The sequence below is a fragment of the Staurois parvus genome, unplaced genomic scaffold (assembly GCF_062004578.1).
Source record: "Staurois parvus isolate SC_StPar_1 unplaced genomic scaffold, SC_StPar_1.0 ptg000013l, whole genome shotgun sequence".
In the NCBI taxonomy this organism is placed as follows: Eukaryota; Metazoa; Chordata; class Amphibia; order Anura; family Ranidae; genus Staurois; species Staurois parvus.
This window is the reverse complement of record NW_028317809.1, coordinates 16,996,810-17,024,308: the sequence shown is the minus strand read 5'-3', so window position 1 is coordinate 17,024,308 and position 27,499 is coordinate 16,996,810. Positions and strand designations below refer to the sequence as shown.

Below are 27,499 nucleotides of genomic sequence, written 5' to 3'. Positions count from 1 at the left end.
CAAAATTGTGGACCTCCACAAGGCTGGAAAGGGCTACGGGGCAATTGCCAAGCAGTTTGGTGAAAATAGATCAACTGTTGGAGCAATTGTTAGAAAATGGAAGAGGCTAAAGACGACTGTCAGTCTCTCTCGGACTGGGGCTCCATGCAAGATCTCACCTCGTGGAGTATCACTGATGATAAGAAAGGTGAGGAATCAGCCCAGAACTACAAGGGAGGAGCTGGTCAATGACATGAAGAGAACTGGGACCACAGTTTCAAAGGTCACTGTCGGTAGAACACTATGCCGTCATGGTTTCAAATTATGCATTGCACAGAAGGTTCCCCTGCTCAAGTCATCACATGTCCAGGCCCATCTGAAGTTTGCCAATGACCATCTGGATGATCCAGAGGAGGCATGGGAGAAAGTCATGTGGTCAGATGAGACCAAAGTAGAACTTTTTGGTCTAAACTTCACTCGTCGTGTTTGGAGGAAAAAGAAGGATGAGTTGCATCCCAAGAACACCATCCCTGCTGTGAAGCATGGGGGTGGTAACATCATGCTTTGGGGTTGCTTTTCTGCAAAGGGGACAGGACGACTGCACTGTATTAAGGAGAGGATAAATGGGGCCATGTATTGTAAGATTTTGAGCAACAACCTCCTTCTCTCAGTCAGAGCATTGAAGATGGGTCGTTGCTGGGTCTTCCAACATGACAACGACCCGAAGCACACAGCCAGGATAACCAAGGAGTGGCTCCGTAAGAAGCATATCAAGGTTCTGGAGTGGCCTAGCCAGTCTGCAGACCTAAATCCAATAGAACATCTTTGGAGGGAGCTGAAACTCTGTGTTGCTCAGCGACAGCCCCTAAACCTGACAGATCTAGAGGAGATCTGTGTGGAGGAATGGGCCAAAATCCCTGTTGCAGTGTGTACAACCCTGGTCAAGAAACGTTTGACCTCTGTAATTGCAAACAAAGGCTTCTGTACCAAATATTAACACTGATTTTCTCAGGTGTTCAAATACTTATGTTCAGCAGTGCAAGACAAATAAATTCTTTAAAAATCATACAATGTGATTTCCTGAATTTTTTTTTTAATTCTGTCTCTCAGAGTGGGAATGCACATGCAATGTCAATTTCAGACCCCTCCATGATTTCTAAGTGGGAGAACATGCAAAATCGCAGGGTGTTCAAATACTTATGTTCCTCACTGTATACTTCTGATTAAACACATCTCTCTGGAAAAGAACTGTTGGACTTGTTGCTGCAGGAAAATACATTTATAAATGCACTCGTCATCATCCGTGTGTGATATATGACAACATATCTGTCTTATGGACTATTTCTGTGTGGACCTCCACATGATATAAGACAACAAGGTCCTGAAGTGAAAGGGAGGAATCTGATGTCAAGTGGGGTTACTGATGTGAAAAGGAGGACTCTGATGTATGTGGGGCTTAAAGGTACTGTATAGGGGATTCTGATGTTAAGGGGGAACTCCAATGTATTGGGGAAACTCCAATGTATAGGGGAAACTCTTATATGAATGGTGCTTTGATGTGAAAGGTGGGCTCTGCCTATCTTACTTTCTCTCTCCCTCCCTGCTATGCTCTCTTTCCCTTCCTCTCTCTCACTCCCCTCCTCCCTCAATCCATTTCACTTTCTCTTGCTCCCACTTTCACTTTCCTCTCTTAATCTTGACTGTTGCTGTACATATTCCCTATTGTATGTGACCAACTCCTGCTGACAACTGCACTATGTATGCTATATTGAACGTTACACAATTCTGACTATAGTGTTAATTGTCCCATCAGCTGCTGGATTTCATTAAATTATTCTTTAAGACAGGCTTCGACAAAGTTATTGATTTTTTTTGTGCAGAAGAGCATATGTAGTGAAAGCATTAAAAATTATCCTTTGTCCTGAGATTTATATACGTCCTTGACAGTCACTTCTGGCACAGTAATTTTGTGGTTCACATGCAGTGTACATGTTTTGTTTAATCATCCTGATTTAAGGCACTCCCACTTTTAGGTGAAATTAGACCATGCCCGCCATTTGCAGCAGCTTCCTATGAGTTTCACTGAGTGAAAATGAAATAAAATACCAAATTTTGGGTTGTCACCACAACAGGGATAGAGGGGGAATCGTCCAATAGCAACACTAGTCCTGATTACTCTGGTGACATCCAGGGGTTTCCTCACTTTGGAGAGATTTACTCTCCTTTTACTGTTTTGGCTGAGAGAGAAAGTGAAAGGAAATCTCCCCCAATCAAAATCGATAGCGGTAAATCCCTCTCTTACTCTATCCAAAATGATAAAAACAAGTTTTGCTTTCTTTTGGTTCTACTTTAAGTTGGGCATACACTGATTGACATTTGGCTGGTCCATCAGCGACGAAACATATTTTGATCAATGTGTGATCACCCCTGCTCGATAGAAATTGATTATTAGAAGATATTAGAATATTTTCGGACAATCAGCCATTTAAGTGCGGGGGGAATCCCCCATCCACCTTGTTTGTGTGGATTGAAGAATCTGTTCCTTGGCTAAAAAGAATAAAAAATAACCTTGTATGGCCAGCCTTAGTCATGCTTACATTTTGTCATACTAATTTGACTGTTTATTTGTAAAGCTAGGTAGATTACTTGTTAAGGGTATCTGTTACAATGTTGCAAAGTTTATACTGTTTAAACATTAAAGGTTGTTTACACCAGTGCAACTTGTTATTTGATTTGACAGTTTCAAATCGAATGACAAGTTGAACCCTATTGTGAGCTATGGAATCATTCAAATGGGTGGGACTCTGACTTTGTGGTGCTGCACCAATTTGAAAAAAAGGTCCTGCACTATTTTTTGCGATTTCAGGTGCGACTTGCACAGACATTTGTGCATGAGGTCGCACAGATGTCTGCCAAGTCTCACTGACATGCGGTTTTGAAATCGTGCAACTTCCAACTGTAGCTGCATACAGATAGCTGTATGCAGCTGGTCCTTTTTCCAGGAATCCGGCGGCCACAGCTACTTGGCCACATAAAAGAGGCCTAATCTGCTTAGTGTCTGATAAAATGTGTCATATTTCAGGTTGTCAGTGCTCTGTCAGTAAATTTTTTGAAGAACAAAAGTTTTGCATGGTTGGCAACTCTGCTGTAGTGCAGCATCATTCCAGCAGCGCAGCATCTTTCCAGCAAAGTGCAAAGGAACTGTACAGCCCAATGACATCTAAGGGAAACCCTGTGCATAATTAGTGGCTGAAGATTTCCACAGTTCCGAAAGGAGTGCTGGGCTTATTGCTGGCCACATTAACTTTTCTGGACACATTTAAATTTGTCCATTACTTCCAACTTTTTTTTCTGACCCTGGATCCCCCCTGCATTCCTGCAGCTGTCTACTTCATCTGAACACAGATCTATAGAATTATGTAAACTTTATTTAATTTACAAGTTTACTGCCACCTGTTGCCATAATTTCTTGGCAAAAAACTCACCGGGACTGAATTTAAGAACTCGGCTTTTTGGATAGTAATCGACGCCAGACTGAGCAGATCCATCTCGTGTGCTGCAGCGGACTTTGGATGTTCTATTTTGGTCTCCCTTTCTGATTACTTTGATGTTCAAAGTAGCCACTCCATCTGGCTCTTGAGGCTCACGAATCTGATAAGTAGACTCTTCAAATTCAATAGTTGGTGCTACGAATATTAAAGTTTAAATCATATTGAGATTCATTATTATTAATTTATAAGCAGATTTAGTGATCATTTACTACACATTTAACACATCTACAGAAACTTTGGCAAAAATCTAACCTACATTTTGTTTAACAGTTTAGTACTTTCATAATATAACTATAGCACATTCTGGCAAAGCCCATTGTGTGGTACATATATGAAAAACAATGAGGGTAGCCTTGCTATACCACAATGTTTTGATTTGTGTTATTTGAATAGGGCTTGTGGCTATGGGGGGGGGGGGGGGGGTTACTAAAACTGGTGCACTCAGAATATGGTGCAGCAGTGTTTTGTAGCCAATCAGCTTCTAACTTCAGCTTGTTCAAATAAGCTTTGATAAAAAATCATGGACGCTGATTGGCTTCTATGCAGAGCTGCATCACAATTTGCACTGTCCAGTTTTAGTAAATCAACCCCAATGTCTTCTGTGTGTCTACTATAACAGATTAATGATAAGCTAAGCAGTATCTAACTAGGAATATATAAATATAACAACAATACAGTGGTCACAAAACAAGTAATGAATAAAGAATCTATAAACTCTTAAGTGATGCACTTTCGGTAAGTGTGTTTCCAGAGTGCGGTGGAGGGCACTTGGTGTTGAATATTATTTTCCTGCATTATCACGTGATGGAAGAAATTTAAAGACTATACAACATTTAATGTTTTTTATCGATGCACATACAGTATTAATTTATTTAATTTGTTTAGTGGAGGAAATTTAAGGACTGTACACCATTAGACGTTTGTTGCACATACATATATTTTTTTCTGTGCATGTTGCATTCACATTTAAACGCATCACTTAAGGAGTTTATAGATTCTTTATTCATTATTTGTTTTTATTAGTGCTGTATTGTTTTTTTATTTATATCTTTTAGGTTTGATTTATACATATATATATATAGCTGCTGATTAGTTATGTGTCTCACACTTTCATTTTGGGGTATTTATTTTTACTTGGCACAGAAGGGTTATGTTTATTTTAACTAGGAATACAGTTATTTACTGCATATAACTTAAACACCTGTATTAGTAATGGATTCCATTTATATTCAGCACTTACCGTCCTCATCATTAGAGATAGTAATGGTGGCCATATCAATCTTCCCGATCCTGGCTCCACTCCAATGACTGCCAAGTGGATTGCCAAGATAAATCTTAAACTGTTCCTCTGGTTCAAATACTGAGTCATCATTGATGACAACTGTGCAGTTTTTCACCTATTCACAAAAATACGTAACTATGTTAGTTATTATATGTGTGCAAAAGCAAGGGGCCCATGAAACCAAGGGGTACATATTTGACTACAACACGACATTATGGGGTGTGGATTAAGCCTATGCATAAAATACTATTTATTTTTTCATTTATTATTTTACTGCTATTAAAAACTGTAAGATATTATATATACTTTTTTGCAGCATGTCAACAGATGTTTCTGCATGCATGTCAAAAATACAAGAAACTCTTCTGCACTCAAGCGTGATGTGTGTGTGGTAGATGAATGACAATCAATGTTCACCACTACTGCTCTTATTGACTTAGACGTTCTGTAGGTTACCAGGTACCCACTACACCTTGCAGCCCTCATCAGACAGGGTCAATCCAAAACACTGCATGACTCTAAACAAGAAGGGTGAACCAGCCTAGTGCACCACCAAAGGCACTATTTAATAAAAATGAATAGATAAAATATGAACACAAGCATAAATGAGTTTTATGCTTTTAATATTAAGCAGAAGAAGCTTCAACTAAAGCCACTGCTTATGGCCCCAGATTGGCACAAATGGCATCGCACATAAATGTGTAGCAGACGCTGATGTGTTTTGATGGTAACCCCTCTTCAGATCTGAATGTCTGCTTACCCATTGCTGATTTATATATTATGTAGGTAGTTAAAACTGACAAGTAGGCTACACCCCATACCAGTGTGTTATGTGTTATACAGTTGCAAGAAAAAGTATGTGAACCCCTTGGGATTACGTGGAGTTTTGCATGAATTGGGCATAAAATGTGCTCTGAACATCATCTAAGTCACAACAATAGAAGAACACAGTCTGCTGAACATAATACTACACAAACATTAGATGTTGCCATGGTTTAATTGGACATAACATGTAAACATTCACAGTGCAGGGAGGAAAAAGTATGTGAGGCCCTAGCTTAATGACTTCTCGCAGAGCTAACTGGAGCCAGGAGTGAGCCAACCTTGACTCCAATCAGTGTGATGATATCGGATGTGTTGCTGACAGCTGTCCTGCCCTTAAAAAACACACACCTGTTTTGGGTTTACTGGTTTCAAGAAGCACTGTCTGATGTAAACCATGCCTCACAGAAAAGAGCTTTCAGAAACCTACGATCAAGAATTGTTGACTTGCATGAAGCTGGAAACGGTTACAAAAGTATCTCCAAAAGCCTTGATGTTCATGTGTCCATGGTAAGACAGACTGTCTACAAATGGAGAAAGTTTAGCACTGTTGCTACTCTCCCTAGGCGTGGTCGTCCTGTAAAAATGACTGCAAGAGCACAGCGCAGAATGCTGCATGAGGTAAAGAAGAATCCCAGAGTGTCAGCTAAAGACCTACAGAAATCTCTGGCACATGCTAACATTTTTGTTGACACATCTACAATAAGGAAAACATTAAACAAGAATGGAGTACATGGGAGGACACGACGGAGGAAGCCATTGCTGTCCAAAAAGAATATTGCAGCACGTTTGAAGTTTCCAAAAGAGCACCTGGATGTTCCACAGCACTACTGGCAAAATATACTGTGGACAGATGAAACCAAGATTGAGTTGTTTGGGAAGAACACACAACACTATGTGTGGAGAAAAAAAAAGCACAGCACACCAACATCAAAACCTCATCCCCACTGTAAAACATGGCGGAGGAAGCATCATGGTTTGGGGCTGCTTTGCTGCCTCAGGGCCTGGATGGATTGTTGTCATTTATGGGAAAATGAATTCCAGAGTTTATCAAGACATTTTGCAGGAAAACGTACGACCATCTGTCTGCCAACTGAAGCTCCGCAGAGGATGGGTGATGCAACAGGACAATGACCCAAAGCATACAAGTAATTCAACAAAATAATGGCTGCAACAGCACAGAATACGCCTTCTGGAGTGGCCCAGTCACAGTCCTGACCTCAACCCGATTGAAATGCTGTGGCATGACCTTAAGAGAGCCATTCACAACAGACATCCCAAGAATATTGCTACACTGAAACAGTTTTGTGAAGAGGAGCGGTCCAAAATTACTCCAGATCGTTGTGCAGGTCTGATCTGCAACTACAGGAAACGTTTGGTTGAGGTTATTGCTGCCAAAGGAGGGTCAACTAGTTATTAAGTCCAAAGGTTCACATACTTCTTCCTCCCTGCACTGTGAATGTTTACATGTTATGTGCAATGAAACCATGGCAACGTCTAATGTTTGTGTAGTATTATGTTCAGCAGACTGTGTTCTTCTATTGTTGTGACTTAGATGACGTTCAGAGCACATTTTATGCCCAATTCATGCAAAACTCCACGTAATCCCAAGGGGTTCACATACTTTTTCTTGCAACTGTAAATCACATACAGAAAGGTCCAGAAATATTGGGACATCGACACAATTCTAACATTTTTGGCTCTATACACCACCACAATGGATTTGAAATGAAACAAATAAGATGTGCTTTAACTACAGACTGTCAGCTTTAATTTGAGGGTATTTACATCCAAATCAGGTGAACGTTGTAGGAATTACAACAGTTTGCATATGTGCCTCCCACTTGTTAACGGACCAAAAGTAATGGGACAGAATAATAATCATAAATCAAACTTTCACTTTTTAATACTTGGTTGCAAGTCCTTTGCAGTCAATTACAGCCTGAAGTCTGGAACGCATAGACATCACCAGACGCTGGGTTTCATCCCTGGTGATGCCTCCCACTTGTTAAGGGACCAAAAGTAATGGGACAATTGGCTTCTCAGCTGTTCCATGGCCAGGTGTGTGTTATTCCCTCATTATCCCAATTACAATGAGCAGATAAAAGGTCCAGAGTTCATTTCAAATGTGCTATTTGCATTTGGAATCTGTTGCTGTCAACTCTCAAGATGAGATCCAAAGAGCTGTCACTATCAGTGAAGCAAGCCATCATTAGGCTGAAAAAACAAAACAAACCCATCAGAGAGATAGCAAAAACATTACGCGTGGCCAAAACAACTGTTTGGAACATTCTTAAAAAGAAGGAACGCACCGGTGAGCTCAGCAACACCAAAAGACCCGGAAGACCACGGAAAACAACTGTGGTGGATGACTGAAGAATTCTTTCCCTGGTGAAGAAAACACCCTTCACACCAGTTGGCCAGATCAAGAACACTCTCCAGGAGGTAGGTGTGTGTGTGTGTCAAAGTCAACAATCAAGAGAAGACTTCACCAGAGTGAATACAGAGGGTTCACCACAAGATGTAAACCATTCGTGAGCCTCAAAAACAGGAAGGCCAGATTAGAATTTGCCAAGCGACATCTAAAAAGCCTTCACAGTTCTGGAACAACATCCTATGGACAGATGAGACCAAGATCAACTTGTACCAGAGTGATGGGAAGAGAAGAGTATGGAGAAGGAAAGGAACTGCTCATGATCCTAAGCATACCACCTCATCAGTGAAGCATGGTGGTGGTAGTGTCATGGCGTGGGCAGTATGGCTGCCAATGGAACTGGTTCTCTTGTATTTATTGATAATGTGACTGCTGACAAAAGCAGCAGGATGAATTCTGAAGTGTTTCGGGCAATATTATCTGCTCATATTCAGCCAAATGCTTCAGAACTCATTGGACGCCGCTTTACAGTGCAGATGGACAACGACCCAAAGCATACTGCAAAAGCAACCAAAGAGTTTTTTAAGGGAAAGAAGTAGAATGGTATGCAATGGCCAAGTCAATCACCTGACCTGAATCCGATTGAGCATGCATTTCACTTGCTGAAGACAAAACTGAAGGGAAAATGCCCCAAGAACAAGCAGGAACTTAAGACAGTTGCAGTAGAGGCCTGGCAGAGCATCACCAGGGATGAAACCCAGCGTCTGGTGATGTCTATGCGTTCCAGACTTCAGGCTGTAATTGACTGCAAAGGATTTGCAACCAAGTATTAAAAAGTGAAAGTTTGATTTATGATTATTATTCTGTCCCATTACTTTTGGTCCGCTAACAAGTGGGAGGCACATATGCAAACTGTTGTAATTCCTACACCGTTCACCTGATTTGGATGTAAATACCAAATTAAAGCTGACAGTCTGCAGTTAAAGCACATCTTGTTCGTTTCATTTCAAATCCATTGTGGTGGTGTATAGAGCCAAAAATGTTAGAATTGTGTCGATGTCCCAATATTTATGGACCTGACTGTATATACGGTATATTGATTCTAACCCTTTGAATAACTAGATCAAGAAAATATATATGTCTGTGCCACAGGTTGTATAAAGTTTTAAAGGTGCAACTGCTGCTTTAAAAAGTATTCTTTTAATAAATGGTGCCTTTGGTAAACTACTAGACTAGTGCACCCTTGCTGCTTTGTCTCATGTAAAAGAATGCACGTAACCATAGACTGTGACAAGCATTATGGTCATTCCATCTGCTTATAAAGGACAGTTGCTATGACTAAGGAACAATGGAGTTGTTAACCTCAACAAAAGCACACTTAATACTTGAATGCAAAGAACAATTCAGTTTTCTTTAGTCAGAACAATAACAGATGAATTCTGATTGGATGCTATGGGTTACTCTACTTTTCACAATGCTCTTTGCCTTAATAAATAATCTCAAAACAGTTACATGAATAGGGCTATGGTATGGTGTGGCATACAAACAAGGATGGCTTGATTACCCAGCAGTCATTTATATGCTTACTTTTTCTCCTTTAAGAAATGTAATGCGGGAATCATCAGAATTTCTTCTCTCTTCAAAGTCATCCATCACTTGTGCAGACTGAGACTGCGTGTAACAACGCACCGAGGATTCATAACTCAGATCCCCAGTACGTATAATAGGAACATGAAGCAATCCATCCTTTTCCTTCACTGTCAATACATCCTTACTGAACTGCATACTGGGGACTATAAGGAAACCAAAAATTAGATAAAAATGTGTTCATAACAACCAAACAAATAACATAAAATTTCTTAAAAAGTGAGGATAAAAGCGGTTCAAGTGCAAAAGATAACATAGAAGTTAAAATGGAACACTATCTACAGCCTAACATGGGTAAAGGGTTTTATTCTAACTATGTGTTCTAACTTGAGTCTAAAAGATACCAAGCAGTTGTGTGTGGATTGCATCCATATAAAAAAAAAAACACCATTTCTTTATAAATGTAGTAAATGTCCTATTTGGCATGCCTAAACTTTGCATGCCTACGTATATTAAATTATCATTTGTCATTATGAAATGAATTAAAATGATAATAAATACTAAAAGTATCAATACAATACATGTAAACTGTAGCTAAATAATAATTTTTTAATAATTTAAAGAAGTATGGCCAAAGTTTTTTTGGCCCCACTTCTCCTATGGATCACAGGAGTGCACTTATGTCACTCAGCATGCTACGGATAGCCTGAGCCAGCTGTTCCCGTCCCCTCCTTGGTCTGGCACTCCAGTGAGCACTGAAGGGACAGAGCAGAGAGCCAGTGTCTGACAGTTACCGACTGTCTGCTCAGTGAAGACTGAGAACCGAGAGATCAGCGGTCTTGGGGGGGGGGGGGGGGTTCAGATGCAACATTGGATTGATTGACTTAGGTGAGAGTGTGTATATATATACATATATATAAAATTAATTTTTTTTACAGAATCCAATACTTCTCTTTTAAAGTGTCATCTTGCAAGATTTTAGATACTCAGCATTGAAATTACATAACATAAAGCCTTTATGGACCTTAATGATTAAGCCTACATCTACTTTAACAGTATGGACAATCATTTGGTACATCATTTTATTCTTTTGAGTAGGATATAAAGACAACAAAATACCACGTTTTCACTGGTGGCAGAGCTAACTAGGATTGTCATGATAGGAGAGAGGCAGGGGAGAGAACCAAAAGATGTAATTCAACTAACTGTAAAGCTAGCTAGCATTTGGTTTAATACTCCTCTTGTTTAATAATTCTCTTGTCCACTGTAGAAATGCTGTCCCAGATAACATTCTTTGTTTTTTACATGTTCCCACTAGGGGTGGACTGACCATTCTGGCATTCGGGCACTGCCCGAGGGCCCGGGGTCAGTAGGGGACCCCATGAGATGCCCCTGGTACCTTTCATAGACTTTTTTGGGGGTGGTTTGAGTGTGGGCAAGGACACAGGGGCCCCATGATCCCCTATTGCCCGGGGGCGCCATGAGTTGTCAGTCCACCTCTGCTTCTCACACAATCTCAGGGACATTCTTTTGATATGGGTAGTGTAGTGATTGTATGGCTAAAACTGTGGGCTTGCAGTTTCTACCAGTGGTACGATATGCATGGAGTTTGTTCTAGCCACGTCGCCTCCCTCAGTTCAAAGAATTACTCATATGATGATTTGTTTCTATTCAAAACTGCCCTCTGTTTGTGATAGGTGCATATATTGTAATCAGCCTCCAGGGTGAGGAGTGATCTAAGTGGTTCTATGTGCTCTGTGAACAGCAACAGAATATCCAGTGAGATAAAAATAATTAATTTAAACAACAAAACAAAGTATAATACCATCCTGAAAGGTATCGTTAATGGTAATGGTGGCTTCAAATGGTTTGATCAGTTCAGCCCCTTGTGCAGAGCTTAAAAATACAATAAAGGTTTCCAGTCCTTCAATAACTGGGTGCTGCGTGTCATCAAGGATTGTTAGAGTGCAGTGCTGTAACACAGAAATAAGTAAAAGTCACATATATTCTATTCATTACATTATTACCAGTACTCACCTACTGTGAACAGGTTTAAAACCTAACAACTGTATTTGATTGTACACATAACAATTCAAAATAACTTTACCAGATGAAATAACTTTAAAATAAAAATGTTAATGCTATACAAAAAGTGCAGTGCTTTCCTAACCACCTCCACAGCATTTTAATGTGGACACTTTAATTAAAGCTGTCATAGAGTAAAGCTAGGCATGTCTCTACTGTATTCTTTAAATGTTCTAAACAAATTAGAGGTTTACAAGAACACACTCATAGTGTAATGGATTTTTTCTTTAAAGAGACCTTATTCCTTAAAAGTAGGGAAGCTTATAATCCATTACAAAAATTAGACTAACCAGAAAATAACCTAAAGGACCATTAAACTTAAAGGGGTATTGAACTCCAAACCAAAATTTTATATATTGTAGCTTGCCAATCCTTAAATGTTGGTGTCTGATTTAGTTTTATTTTTTAGGCTTTTTCCCTCTGTTTTCAACTGTTTTCAACTAATGATGTAGCCAGTAACACAGCTCCTGTATTAGAGTGCCCCCATTCTAGATGAAGGAGCACAGGGGCACATTTGGACAGCAGTCTTTTGAACTAACAAATTGAAGCCACACTCCAGCCAATACTTTATAAGCAGTTACACCAGCTAAAAGCTGATCATTGTAAGCACCCCTCTCACTGGTAAATGGTTTGTCTCAACACTAAACTGATACATCTGGGGACAGCCTGTTCTGTAGAGAAATAACAGATTTACTAGCTGGATTGCCAAATAAAAATAAAGGACAGAAAGCCTAAAAAGAAAGCTAATGCAGCCACCAAACCTAAGAATTGTTAAGCTGCAATATAATGAATGTTTGGAACACACTCTATGTCCTTCCCCAGGGATCTTCCTCCCACACCTGCTGTCAATTTTCAAAATCAGCGCAGCTGTGCGGGTCTCCACTTACACAGCTGCGTTATTCCTTCCAGCAACTGTGGCAGACGACTTGTAGTTCTCAATGAACTGAGAGGGCTCTCATAGTTCATTCACACTTCCTCCAGCTTTGTAACTGCCTGTATGGAGGTATGGGCAGGCAAGTTGCAGGCGGAGTCTGTAGGGGCCTGAGATTGCATTTTTCTTAAAGGTGAAATTATCTTTTAATGTGAATTATCAAGGTTACAATAATATTAATAGGTATGCATGTAAAATTACTCCCACCCCAAGAAAAAAAAGAAAAATTTAACTTTTCTATAACTCTAGTGGAACCATCTTATCTAATTTATGGTAGCCAAAAGCAACAGTTGGTAGCTTCCTTAAAATGGAATTCCAGTCAAAACTTCACTTAATGCTAAACCTACTCCCACCCTCATTCTAAGATTATTCTATCTAAGCTTGTAAAAAAAAAAAAAGATTGCAATACTTACCTATTCTGAAGCTGCTCCAGTCCTGTCTTCATTGGTGGCTTCTGTGTACAGGAGAAAGCCGACATCAGCTGGGAAATGCCTAGGATATGACATCACCCATAGACATACTATGGGGCATCCTTTGTTGACTGCCTCTCCTCTACACAGCAGCCACTGCTGACAGCTTAGCCTGGGACTGGACACAAGTGGCATCAGAAGAGGTAAGTATAGGGATCTTTTCATAACAGGGTTAGATAGAATAGGCTTAGAATGGAGATGGGAGTAGGTTTAGCGTTAGTGAGGTTTTGACTGGCATTCCACTTTAAGCTATGCTCTCTACTAAACTAAATTCATGTAAATTGTATCTCTATGTTCATTTTTTGTTTTTTAGCTTTGGATAATAAAACCTCCTTCAGGTTTTTACTACTGTCTAGTTCCCCACTGGAAGATTCACCCTCTCTGTTAGTCCCGTTCTAGGAGGGGAAATTTTCCAGTGAGGAAACCTGTTCTGCTGAAAACCATCTGAAAGGAGATTGCCACTCACTTAAGAGAGATTTCCACTGTCTTCCTGTTGTGGTTTTGGGACAAATGAAGGAACATATTCCCAATTGGACATAGATAGCCTTAATACAAAATATTTTGCAACTTTTAAACATATATCTAAGAATTTTGTGAACATTTTTGCATAAAATAACTTCAAATGTATGTTTAAAGGGCTTTTTATTTTGGAACTAGATTAAATTTAATTGCTCTGCAGAATCTGGCTCCACTTCCTCATTCAGCTGCAACATCTCTCCCAGGCTTGAAGTTAGTGTAGAAGAAAGACTATGGAAGCATTCTGAGGAGAATGATAGTTGCAGCCATGGAAATTTCAATTTGTTTGTTGTAATGGTGGCTTTGACAGGTTCCATGCCCTTGAGAACCATGCACAGTAGTGCCAGATACATGTACACAACAAGTCTGTCTTTGTGCAAATAATTCCTTTTGTATGTTTTTATTTCTAATGTATCTACTATTTTTTCAGATGAATTTATCAAAATCTTAAAAGATACTGTTTTTACATACCTCAATTGTTTTACCAGGTCTAAATTCAATTTTCTTGGAGCTAGGGATATAATCAATGCCTGGAGTAGCCGAGGGTGGATCTGAAGGGCGAGTGGCACACCATACTGATGTTGGCACTGAAAGGTCAGGTCCACTTCGAAGAACGGGAATGTCAATAGAGCCTGTAGGAGAAGAGTACATTTTTGGCCATTAGCAGAATTCTGTAAGATATTACATACAAAATAGAGAGAGTGAAACATATAAAATGACACAACCAGAACACAGCTCAGTTATAATTGTGACATGCAGCAGGTCAAATATGCTCAACAGCATAATCTATGACATTGCATAATTTTCCCTTGTGCAGTTACTAATACAAGGAGAAACACACTGGTATACACTGTAATGCAGTAGAACCCCTAAAAGACATCTTTGTAGGGTACTTCACTCAGCTATAAAATTCCTCTCTCTGGCATTCCCTAGGCCGCATCTGAGCAGGCATCTCCATTACACCATAAAACTGGCATCCACAGCAAGAAAATATTAGAAAGCAGGAAAGAATTAAAAAGAAAGCAGGAAGATTCACTTCTACCATGAAGGTCATTCCACAACCTTCTGGAATATTGGAAAGCTATTCCCCCCCAATAAAGCTATATAAACAATATACAAAGGGGGATTACTAGTATGTATAGATTTAAACTGTACATTTTTAAGGTAGTCAGGATAGAAATCCCAGCAAATACTGATATTTATTAAGAGAAACCAAATAATTTCAGTGTACAAAAGCATATTTATACCTATGTCTTCACTAACAGTAAAGGTGGCATTTCCTAATGAGACTGTTGAAGCATCATTCGGTCCTTCGATAACAACTCTGGCTGCAGCAATGTTGCCAATTCTTGCATTTTCAGACGTATCAGCAAGGGCTAGCTCAAATTCTTCCTCATCTTCATATTCACTGTCATCAATCACTTTGACATCACAGGTGGACATTGTAACTCCAGGCCCAAAAACGACACGATTTTCACTGGTCATTGCCCTAGATTTAAAGTCTGAGCCTGATTCAAGAGCATAAGGGCTGCTCCCCTTAGCGGATTTTGGTATTGTGTAGCAAATAGCAGAAACAACACTTCCAGGATCACCTATTTACAATAAAGAACAAGCACGCAATTAGTTAAATTAATAACCCATATAAAACACACAAGAGGACACTCCACAGTTTCCCCTGCTATTTTAACCTATAAAAAATCTTTACAAAAAAACAAAAAACATTGAGATAAAGCATACATGCCAGCATTGATGAACAGGTACACATGGTTCATAAGCATCAAAAATTAAATGTTAGGTGTTAAATGGCAATTACTAAGCAGCCAAAGTCCTGCCTTCTAGCTCACAGTAGTAAAGAGACAATTGTGTTATATTCCATGCAGTTTATCTAATGTAATGCTAATGACAAAATTAAGGTGATTTCAATGGGGATTGTATTTGTTATTTTATTTTATTGGATACTAAAAATACAATAAATCAGGTAAATATAAAATGTTCCATATAAATAGTTCTATGTAGTCACCGGGTACGTTTTTTAGCTCCTTTTTATAGAAAACAGGGTGCCACCCAAGTAAAATTGGGAGCCACAGTACAAGATACAGCTATCGATGCTTGATGTGGCATAATTATGTTGTACATTTGAGCAGAGATATTGTTGGCATAGTGTGGGTAAGTAATGTCGAACAGCCCCTTTCCATCAGTTCTGGCATGTTCACTTAAGAAATAATGTCACAAAAACACAACAAACTTAAGAAGACAATCCAAATGGTCCATATAACGATGTATGCGGAGTACCATGATGTTTTGCTGTTTGTATTTCCAAGTGCTGTAAGCGGGCCAATTGAGCACTCCACTCGACCATGGTAAGGGCATAGGTAGAATTCCAGTGTCTTGGAATTACATTCCTAGCAGCCTAAAGAAAGAAGCACAGGAGTCCTTTTTTGGCTACTGAGAGGGGGTCAATCAGATCAGGGGCAATCCTGAGAGGGGGTCAGATTGATCAGGGGCAATCCCACCATATATATACTGTAGCATGGTCCCAGGTTCTCAGTAGTATCTATAGGAAAGCCTTGATACAGATGAATAACTGGTATGAATGGTAGCACAATAGCGGTATCTGCGCGTGAGAATTTTATAGTTCTTGTTCATAGCTTTATGGATCAAGACGAATGTCTTTACCAGGTTGTCTTCAGAAAACTTGTGGCCTAATTCCTTTTCCTATGCATATCTTTTTCCTATGCAAAGAAGGGCACATTGGGGAATGTGTGAGACAACAAGATGGTGTATAGTTATAAAGCAAGATGTGTAGGTTTGTCTCTATATAGACATAAGGGTTTTAAATGAGGTGAGATTTCTATATGAAAACAGCTTGGAAAAGGATGTGGCAAATGCTCAAATTTGTATGTACTGCAAGTGTTTAGGAAAGAGGCAAAAGTAGAGGTAAGGGCATATAACTATTTCAGTTAGGCATTGCAAAGTGCATTTCAGACTAAAGATAGTGATCTCTGGGACCAGGTAAGAAAGAGAGTGCAAATCAGCCCTAAGGTGAACATTGGGTTCCCTAGGATCGGTGTTAATGAGTTAACATGAAAAGTGATCTTTAACCCTTCTCTGCTCTGTGTGGTTCTAGAGCCTCCCCCTTTCACAGGTTACAGAGGTGGTTCCCAGGCACTCCTATTCCTCCAGGGAGCCCAGGACCACGGCCAATGGCGGTAACTAAGAGCAGGAAGTGACCAAGGATCACCCGTTAACCCACCCCTCCTGCAACTAATAAACTCAGAAGCGACTTGTATGAAGTTACTTATGGGCTCACAGCTGTGATTCCTTGGTTACTGCAATGCAAAAAAGGCGATCGAGATTCTTCCAAGGATACTCATACTTTATCCTCGCTATGGAATATCCAGTCTAAAGTGTGCGTTAAAAGGGATGATTTATGGTATAATTCGCTATGTGTAAGGCTCAAACCATCAGCTTATTTCCATAGTACCAGACATTATAGCATAATCTAGCTGAAGCATACTGCCCAGGTGTAGCATAACAATGCCAGAGCAAAGTTATAAGAATTGTTTGAAAGAAATAGAAATAGAGTAAATGGGACACAACATCCATCTTACAAATCAATCAAAATCACAAGTGACGTTTAAGGGACCAGATCTTGAGTTTACTAAGTGTATCTGCTTGGGGGGGGGGGGCACAAATTTAAATAATAAAGGTCACACAGGTTCACAAGAATATAAATTCCAAGGTATGGAATAAAGGTGAAGGCCCATTGAAGGGGAAGGAGTTGGCCAGGTGCTATTGTTTACCCTGGGGTAGGGTGATGTCTAACACAAATGATTTATGGGAATTCACTTTGAAATTGCTAAATTGCTGCAATAAAAAAAGTTACCCCTTAAAGGGTGGAAATACCACTTGGAAGTTAGAGATGTACAGCAGTGTATAACCCCATTTTGTAATGATATCCACCAATGGGTATACTGTATGTCAGGATTATCCTTAGCTCCTTTCTTGGTGTTTTACATGCTATCCATATCTGCTCTGTATTGCAGTCTGACCCTTTGGTGTACAGCCTGTTTACATAGCTCAACAGCCTAATCTGACATGTACAAAAAGAAGTAAATAAGAGGAGTGACTTACACTATATTGCCAGAGGTATTGGGACACCCCTCCAAATCATTGGATTCAGGTGTTACAATCACCTACACGGCCACAGGTGTATAAAATCAAGCACCTAGGCATGCAGACTACTTCTACAAAGAATGGGTCGCTCTCAGAAGCTCACTAAATTCAAGCATGGTACTGTGATAGGTTGCCACCTGTGCAATAACTCCATACATGACATTTCCTTGCTAATAAATATTCCACAGTCAACTTTTAGTGGTATAATAACAAAGTGGAAGCAACTGGGAACAACAGAAACTAAACCACAAACCAACTAAACCACCATGACAGAGTGGGGCCAGCGCATGCTGAAGTGCACAGTGTGCAGAGCAGAAGTTGCCAACTCTGCAGAGTCAATAGTTAAAGACCTCCAAACTTTGTGTGGCTTTCAGTTAGGCACAACAACAGTGTGTAGAGAGCTTCATGGAATGGGTTTCTATGGCCGAGCAGCTGCATTTAAGCCTTACTTCACCAAGTGCAATGCAAAGCATCAGATGCAGTGGTGGAAACCACGCCGACACTGGACTCTAGAGCAGTGGAGACATGTTTTCTGGAGCGATGAATCACGCTTCTCTACCTGGCAATCTGAGGGATGCGTCTGGGTCTGGCGGTTGCCAGGAGAATTGCACTTGCCTGACTGCATTGTGCCAAGTGTAAAGTTTGGCGTGGGGTTGTTTTTCAGGGGTTGGGCTTGGCCTCTTAGTTCCAGTGAAGGGAACTCTTAAGATGTCAGCATACCAAGACATTTTGGACAATTTCATGATCCCAACTTTGTGGGAACAGTTTGGGGATGGCCCCTTCCTGTTCCAACATGACTGCGCACCAGTGCACAAAGCAAGGTCCATAAAGATATGGATGAGTGAGTTTGGGGTGGAGGAACTTGGCTGGCCTGCAGAGAGTCCTGACCTCAACCCGACAGAACACCTTTGGGATGCATTAGAGTGAAAACTGCGAGCCAGGCCTTCTTGTCTGACATCAGTGCCTGACCTACCAAATACGTTTCTGGAAGAATGGTCAAATATTCCCATAGACACACTCCTAAACCTTGTAGACAGCCTTCCCAGAAGAGTTAAAGCTGATATAGTTGCAAAGGGTAGGCTAACTCAATATTGAACCCTACGGACTAAGACTGGGATGCCATTAAAGTTCATGTGCGTGTAAAGGCAGGTATCCCAATACTTTTGGCAATCTATCTCTCTATTCTCCTATCTTTAACCGCTTCCATACCGGGCACTTTTACTCCCTTCCTGCCCAGGCCATTTTTCAGGTTTCAGCGCTCTCACACTTTGAATGACAATTGCGCGGTCATACAACGTTGTACCCAAACTAAAATTTGATAATTTTCTTCACACAACTAGAGCTTTCTTTTGGTGGTATTTAATCACCGCTGAGGTTTTTATTTTTTGCGAAATTAACAAAAAAAGACCAACAATTTTGAAAAAAACCCACGTTTGTCTTTGTTTCTGGTATAAAAGTTTGCAAATAAATAATTGTTCTTCATAAATTTAGGTCAAAATGTATTCTACTACTTGTCTTTGGTGAAAATAACCCAACTTAGTATTTATTATTTAGTCTGTAGGAAAGTTATAGAGTTCACAAACTATGGGATATATCTGAAAATTGATCAATCCTGAAGTACTGATGGCCTAATTTCTTGAGGTCCAAGAATGTCAGAACAGTACAGATATCCCCCAAATGACCCCTTTTTGCAAAGTAGACATTCCGACATATTTCATAACATGCATGGCGAGTTTTTTGAAGTTGTAATTTTTTGTCATAATTTTTCGGAAATGAATAAAAAAAATAATTTTCACTATTTGTTTTTTACATACTGTCACCAGTGCAGTACAGCGTCATCATATAACTGGCATGGCGGTGAACAGGGACACTGACTGGTGACGGTACGAAAAAAACAAAATTGATAATTTTTTATTACATTTTTTCTCTTTTTTTAAGATTTTTTTTCATATTTCACTATGACCAAACTAGTATAATATTACCATAGTAACATTGTACTACTTTGGGGAAGTGATCAGTATTTTTTTTTTTTTTACACAATTTGCTTATAGCAAAGAATTACTTTAAAAAACCTTTATTTTATTTGTACATAACTTTGCAACACTTTTGCCAGAATCATAATTGTAGCATCATTTTAAACAGCACAAATTAAAGAATAACATACTTTTTTATCAACAGTATTTATTTTAAACTAACACTGATCAAATTAGAAAAAGAAATAATTTGTAGTTTTGTTATGTCTATTGTATTACATAAATATAAAACGTCTGCAAGATAAAATCACCAAAAGAAAAAACCAACAACACACAGTATGTATGCATGTTGCTATCTTAAGTATTGACAGTTATTTCTGAATAAATATTCCCATAGCACCAGTAATTTATGTTTCTAATTATTACCAGGCCCTTGTACAGTAGCATTGTTTGCCTACTGGGCCCTCCCAAAATATTTTACCATGATGCCCAATATATGAAAAAGCAAAATGCTGTATATAGTTTGCAAACTGTTTACTTTTAAAATCTTATTTAAATTCATTGTAGGTTACAAAGCAATCCTGTGAAGAAAAGCAGTAATCAAAGTAATTTAGAAGACTCTAAAGATAAACAATGACGTGAAAAATTTGCATACACAGACATATCATAAGAAAAACTAAAGGAGAAAATAGCAGGTAGATGTTTAGGTGCCAGATATTATTGTCTTAGACCACAGTACATTTTTAGATTAAAAAGGTCTCTGCTTGCAGCGGTGTAGATATCTATAATGGAATACTGCCGTGGGCTGCCTGTTTAGAAATTTCCATTAGATCTGACAATCGCCAGGATACAGATAGTCAAACAAATGAGAGGCACAGCCAAAGCAATCACAGAATTGTTTATTGATGTGGATTCAGCAAGATGTGAAGTTGTGGAGTTCCCATAATCTACAAACTTTAATAGAAGTCCCATAGGAGATATCTATATAAGAAAGCACTTCTATTTTATTTGGAAAGTATCACAAAACAGAATGAAAACCTTTGCAATATATGTGCAGAAAATGTACTTAGATTGGTATCTATGTGGTCTGAATCGAGCTGTTTTTATTTGTAATGTACCATTCTTGTTTGTACAAATGTATTTATCTCTAGCAATGAAAGTAAGATGTTTCATCTATATAAAAGTTCTCAATCAGAATAAGTTACTTCACATTCATTTATTATATGTTCTCTATATGCACAAGGAGCTTTTTCTTCCTTATGACTACGAACTCCTTGTTGCCTGTGGCCATAAACCCCCTCCTATATACTAGCTGGCTTTCATGGCATAAAATTTGTACCTGCTGTATGTTGAACAACCATGCATCTATCTTTCTTCCAATCTGGACAATCCAGACTTTCCACAAGAGATTGGACTCCCTACTCTTAGGCTACATTTGCACTTGGGTTTTTCAGAAGCGCACATGAAACGTGTTTTGCTGTGCATTTTGGGATTGCGCTGCAAACACACATCTTGCTTGCGGTGCCAAAAACTGTTAATGGCATCCCAAACAAAGTTAAGAGACATGCGCTTTGTGAGCATTTTGTTGTGTGGCAAACTCACTACAAACCAGCCAAAACACGTGCTGAAAAAAAGCACAATGCTCCATGCCGAAAAAAGGTTCTGGTGCCTTTTTGGCACGTTTTTCGTGCATAGGGCAGCCCATTCAATTGAATGGGCTGCTCTATATGAGACGCACGGAAACATGTGAAAACGACACAAAAAAAAAAAAAGACAGTGCAACATCAATGTGTATCTAGAGGTTTGAAGTCCAATATCAAACACATTGGGTGGGCTAACACTACCATCTGTTTCACTGTTTTGGTAAAATGTTGCGACCATCTCTGCGGATTATTTCATACATTCCCGCTTATGAAAAGGAATATGTTTAGCATTTTTACTATATGTATACAATATACATTTTACAAACATCAATTATAAGTTTAAATGTAAGTAGTGCATCCCGGGCTGTATCTGTATCCTGCAGACTGAAGGTCTAGACCGCATCATTCCTATAGGAGAGTGGGGGGGGGTCCCCTCCACTAAATCATTTATCTGTGTTTGTACAACAACCTGAGATTCTTCTATCAGGTCTGTAGTTACTGTACATCTCAACAGTAAAACAGTTCTCAGAGACCATAGAATACTAGGTTTGTACCTGTAGGCTGCAAAATGGTAAATATGAGATAGTTCATGACATGTTTTAATTTATTAAACTAAAAAAGTAAAATATTGTGCTTTTCCTTTTTTTTCTTTTTGACAGAATATTTATGTACAGTATATATAGGTATGGGTCAAATGGATAAGAATTAACAGCTATGGACGGATGTAAAAAAAATACATACACAGTATGGTATCCAGCTTTAGATTAACTAGATTCTCCTTGGAGTGTTTGCAATAACATTATGAGTTTGATTTACTAAAGGCAAATAGACTGTGCACTTTGCAACTGCAGTTGCACTCTACAGGGGAATTTGCTCCAGAGGTTAGTAAATGAGGGGAAGCTCTGCTGACTTCAATCATCCAATCATTTGGAAGCAAAAATGCATTTTTTAAATTTTATGGCATGTGATTAAGTATTCTTTGCACAGAGAAGATACACCTCATTTACTAAGTTCTGGAGCAAATCCCCCTGCAGAGCACAACTGCACTTGCAAAGTGAACAGTCTATTTACCTTCAGTAAATCAACACACACACACGCCGGTCAGTGTGTGTATATATATATATATATATATATATATATATACACACACACACTCACCGGCCACTTTATTAGGTACACTTGTTTAATTTCTTGGTAATACAGATTGCTGATCAGCCAATCACATGAGAGCAACACAATATTGATGTCAGAGGTCAGAGAAAGATGGGCAGACTGGTTTGTGATGATAGAAAGGAAACAGTGACTCAAATAACCATTTGTTACAACAAAGGTATGCAGAATACCATCTATGAATACACAACATGTTGAATCTTGAAGGAGATAGGCTACAGCAGCAGAAAACCACACCGGGTGCCACTCCTGTCAGCTAAGAATGGGAAACAGAGGCTACAATTTACACAGGCTCACCAACCTTGGACGACAGAAGATTAGAAAAACGTTCTGGTCTGAAGAGTCTCGATTTCAGCTGCGACATTCAGATGGTCAAAATTTGGCGTAAACAACATGAAAACATCGATCCATCCTGCCTTGTATCAATGGTTCATGGATATGCAGCCAACAAATCTGCAGCAACTCCGTGATGCTATCATGTCAATATGGACCAAATTCTCTAAGGAATGTTTCTGACACATTGTTGAATCTATGCCACGAAGAATCAAGGCAGTTCTGAAGGCAAAAGGGGTTCAAACCCAGTATTGGCAAGGTATAACTTGTCTGATAAGGCACAGTGGCTTAGTGGTTAGCACTTCTGCCTTGCAGTAATTGGGTCATGGGTTCAATTCCCAACCATGGCACCTCCTGCATGGAGTTTGCATGTTCTCTCTGTGTTCGCGTGGGTTTCCTCCAGGTACTCCGGTTTCCTCCCACACTCCAAACACATGCTTGTAGGTTAAATGGCTTCTCTCTAAATTGTCCTAGTTTCATCCCTGGCCATGTGGGATCTCCTGCATGGTAGGGGTTGGGGAAAGACCTGGCAACCTACCCTATAAAAATAATTGCTGACAGAATTCATGGAAAAAGTCACTTACGAGTGACAGTCCATGCAATCGCCAAGGGTCAGATACAACTGAATGGATAGATATATATATACACACATAAATACAATCATCACTGTAACCTACACAATTCTATCACTGGAAGGGGCACAATAGTTTAATAGAGAGATATTGTTGGGGAAACAGATATTGACCCTAATACCCAACCTAACCGATCACTTATTCCCACATGAAATGTTAGCCAAGAATATCTACCACTATTCACAGACATCAGGAACATTCTCTACCCATCACATGTCTGTGGGTTTTGCATATATGGTATAATCTAAATCTAAAAGTGCTTAAAGTGTTACTAAGCCCACAACAGTAAAATCAGTCTGTATATGCAGTAAGCATGCATTGTGTGAAAAGGATGTTTGATCCTTTCTTCTCTGCCACTCCTCTTGTTGAAATGACCACCTGATACAGACTGAATCCATAGGGCAGCACAGTGGCTAAATGGATAGCACTTCCACCTGGAAGTACTAGGATCGTTGGTTTGAATCCCAGCCACGGCACCATCTGCCTGGAGTTTGCATGTTCTCCCTGTGCCTGCGTGGGTTTCCTCCAGGTACTCCGGTTTCCTCCCACACTCCAAAGACATGCTGATAGGTTAATTGGCTCCTGTCAAAATTGGCCCTAGTATGTGTATGTATGAATGTGAGTTAGGGACCTTAGATTGTACGCCCCTTGAGGGTTAGGGACTGATGTGAATGTACAATATATATGTAAAGCACTGCGTAAATTGATGGTGCTATAAAAGTACCTGGAAAAAAAAGTACCTGGAATAGTCACATGCACATGCTCAGTTCAGTGTTTATTGCTAGAGAGGTTTTTTTTTTTTTTTTATTGGGAGAGCGCATGTGATCAGCAAAGGGCCAATCAGCACTGTCCAGACACAAGGGTTTCACATCCTCCTAGAGCAGAAAGAAAACTCCTCCTACAAGCTTTAAAGAGTGCTCTGCTGAAGTCACAAGACTGCTCTAACTGCTGATGAGAAAAGGTATTTAGCAGTTTATATTTACTAAAATAATTCAATTTCCATGGTGTGTGTACTGTGGGAGACCAGATATAGTGAATGCAGGGTCCTGGGTTTAGTAACACTTTATATAGTGCCTTCATGTCAAAAGCCCAACTTTGTAAATCCAAACAGTAGCATAGTTCAAAATGTGTGCAGTAATCAAAAACAACCAACTGCTGAAAGTCAAACTCTGACTGATTGCTGCTCTTGTTGTATGTTACTTCCCAATATATGCTAAAATTGAATCTCTAAAATGTATACACCTACACCATACAAACTGCTGCTTTTGAAGGGAATTGCATTTTTGCACACCTGCAATGCTGACATTTTAGGCAATGATGAAAAGCAGTAACTGAATTGTGAATCTTTTGGACTTCCATTCAGAAATGTAGCCACTTAAGTACACAATAATGGCGGTTAAGTGGCTATTACTGAAGATATTGTACATCACTGGTTTCCTTGACTGGCACAAGCCCCAATCACTTATGAATTTTCTGGCTGGGAAAGATGAATAAATCATTTCTCTATTACAAAAATATACAAATCAAGCTGTTTGGAAATGCAATCCAAAGCTAAACCATGTTTTATAGACTAATGTGCACTGTGGTTGTGCTGTGTCATCAGATTTTCCTGCAAATCTGCATTCATATTGAATATGTTATGTATAAATTGCCCAATTACTTGCTGTCATGCCTACAAACATATTTCAATTAAAGTCTTATATGAACAGTAATTAGTTTTTATCATACGCATTTCATTGCTGGCTAGCATGTCTAGTCTGTGAAGATTGCAATGTCATTCTTCCAACCATCCACTAGAGGGCAGCTGGCAAACATTTTCTGATTGTATGAAGGGAAAATTAAGCAGAACTTGCTGTGTTTTGGAAAAAACCACAGGCTGTGCGTTTTTGAATGTGCACTGCAAGCTTCATAAATTTCTTTGGACAGGCTATCTGACGTTCAGTTACAAATTAGGAAAAAATCTATTTCAGATTGTAACAAGCATGCGCAGAAGAAGCAGGGACCAGCGAGGAAATTTTTTTTAAAATGCTGTGTGCAGCATCCAGGGGGCCACACACAGAAAGTTTTGTGGAAGCGGGGAAAGGTAAGTGTAAGATTTGGTGTCGATTATGGGGGCTTATAAAGACTGACTGTACTCAAAGTACAATTAGTGATTTGAAGATTAGCCACTAAAAAGAGTTTTCACAAATACTCTGTGTTGGTGGAGACAGCCATATAAAAGATAACTATACTAATGCAGGCCATACATGGTTTGAATTCCGAACGATTTTTCGTCCGAAAACGTTCACTCGGTAATCCGATGGTGCTATCAATGATTTTGAAAATCGGCTGACCAAGTGATAAAGTTCATCCCATATAACAGGTGAAACTTCTGTTCCTTCTAGGTCACGGCTCATGCGCATATTCTTTTCAGAAAAATGATTGTGCAATTTGACCATCATTGAGTCTAAAATCGGTCTTTTTTCACGAATTTTCCAACATGCCCAAACACCAAAAAGGGGAGGAACCACGAAAATTGGCCGGTGCCATTGACCCACTAACAGAGCAAAAATCAGCCGATTATTCTTAGGTCTGATGTTCGTATGACAAATCAGTCAAATTTCGACCCATGTATGGCCGGCCTAAATGTACTGTTATCCTTCAATAACAAATTATTCTTTAATAACAAAAATATGGAACCACAAGCTTTTAAGATGCATGTCAAAAACTGTTTTAAAGAAAACACCACAAAATGAAATCAAAATATGCACTATAATATCCCTCCAGTACTGAATTAAAGGGAACCTGTCAGAAAAATTAGAAAGCAGCGACTGTTATCAAGTATGGGAATCAATGCTAAAGAATTGAAAGTTAAGCTGGCTATACATGGATCGAAATTTGGTCGGTTCAGCTTAATTTTGATCCATGCATGGGCATCTCTACTGATCGACTTGTGTACAACCAGACTTTCGGGTCTTTCTTGAATGATTAGTGCTGTCGGCTATTGCCGGTGAAACTAGTCGTGTTTTCCAGCAGGGAAAACTCCCCACCAGCAGAACATAATGCTGTGTGGTGGAAGGAAACAAAATTGCATAGTCTATGGCCTTCCTTACTCTTCAACTTGTAATGGGTCAGTGACTCAGTAGTAAAGCAAGCATGAGGAACATTGCTCCAGATTTTGTACCAATAACAAAGTCATACTTCTAAACAGGCAGGTTCCATGCTTTGCAAATCGGTATTGAATACCTCTGTGGGACAACTGCCTAGCTTTTAGTCTGATGTACACTTTTGATATGATCAATTTACATCTTGTTTCAAAAACTGGTAAAATTGCTACTGCTGTTTGTTAAAACGATATTGCTACCATTTGAATTCAAATCTGTTGCCACAATGTGATAGTTCCAACAAGGTACAAAATAAAGTGTCTGCTATTCATATGCAAGGACATGTCTAACAATATGTGGGTTTACAGAAATATATTTCTTACACGTACAAACTATGAAGCATAAACACAGTTATTAGCAGAAAAGTTGACTAACCCTTTCTCTCAACAGGAATAGACAGAACATCTGCACTCTCACTGGCCCGATATATCTTCTTATCGAACTGTAGAGTGGGCTCGTCCTCTGTGTCATTAATATTAACAGTGGCTTTAGTGATCTGTCCCAGAAGTGCATAGGCTGGCATACTCAGTTCCACTGTGAAGTGTTCAATGCCCTCGTACACCTGGTCATCACTGATGATAATGGTACAGGCCTTGCTGTCCTCTCGCTCATCAAATTGCACCTGATGGGATTAAACATATTAGATACATCACTCTGCATTAACATAGATTTCTTTTATCGTATTTAAAATATTCACCACTAAGAGAGACAGCAGGGCTACTTCAATTATCTCATTCTGTGCTTACTTGTCATTGCAATTTCACTACTATTGTTAACTCTTCTAATTACACCCACACAAAAATCTATATTATTTTTCCTTAGCAATCTACTT

The 27,499-nt window shown here is 39.3% G+C and overlaps 1 protein-coding gene across 1 annotated transcript in view; it reads right to left on the bottom strand.

Annotated features, from left to right (window-relative positions):
* The window catches only part of FRAS1 (Fraser extracellular matrix complex subunit 1), a 680,896-nt gene that overhangs the window by 46,419 nt on the left and 606,978 nt on the right, over nucleotides 1–27,499 (bottom strand). Inside the window, exons 55-61 of the mRNA XM_089676214.1 lie at nucleotides 27,043–27,289; nucleotides 14,845–15,189; nucleotides 14,069–14,229; nucleotides 11,421–11,568; nucleotides 9,596–9,801; nucleotides 4,771–4,927; nucleotides 3,465–3,665 (exon numbers count right to left, since the gene is read on the bottom strand). Coding sequence (XP_089532340.1) covers nucleotides 3,465–3,665; nucleotides 4,771–4,927; nucleotides 9,596–9,801; nucleotides 11,421–11,568; nucleotides 14,069–14,229; nucleotides 14,845–15,189; nucleotides 27,043–27,289 — 1,465 coding nt within the window. The remainder of the gene's footprint in view (nucleotides 1–3,464; nucleotides 3,666–4,770; nucleotides 4,928–9,595; nucleotides 9,802–11,420; nucleotides 11,569–14,068; nucleotides 14,230–14,844; nucleotides 15,190–27,042; nucleotides 27,290–27,499) is intronic.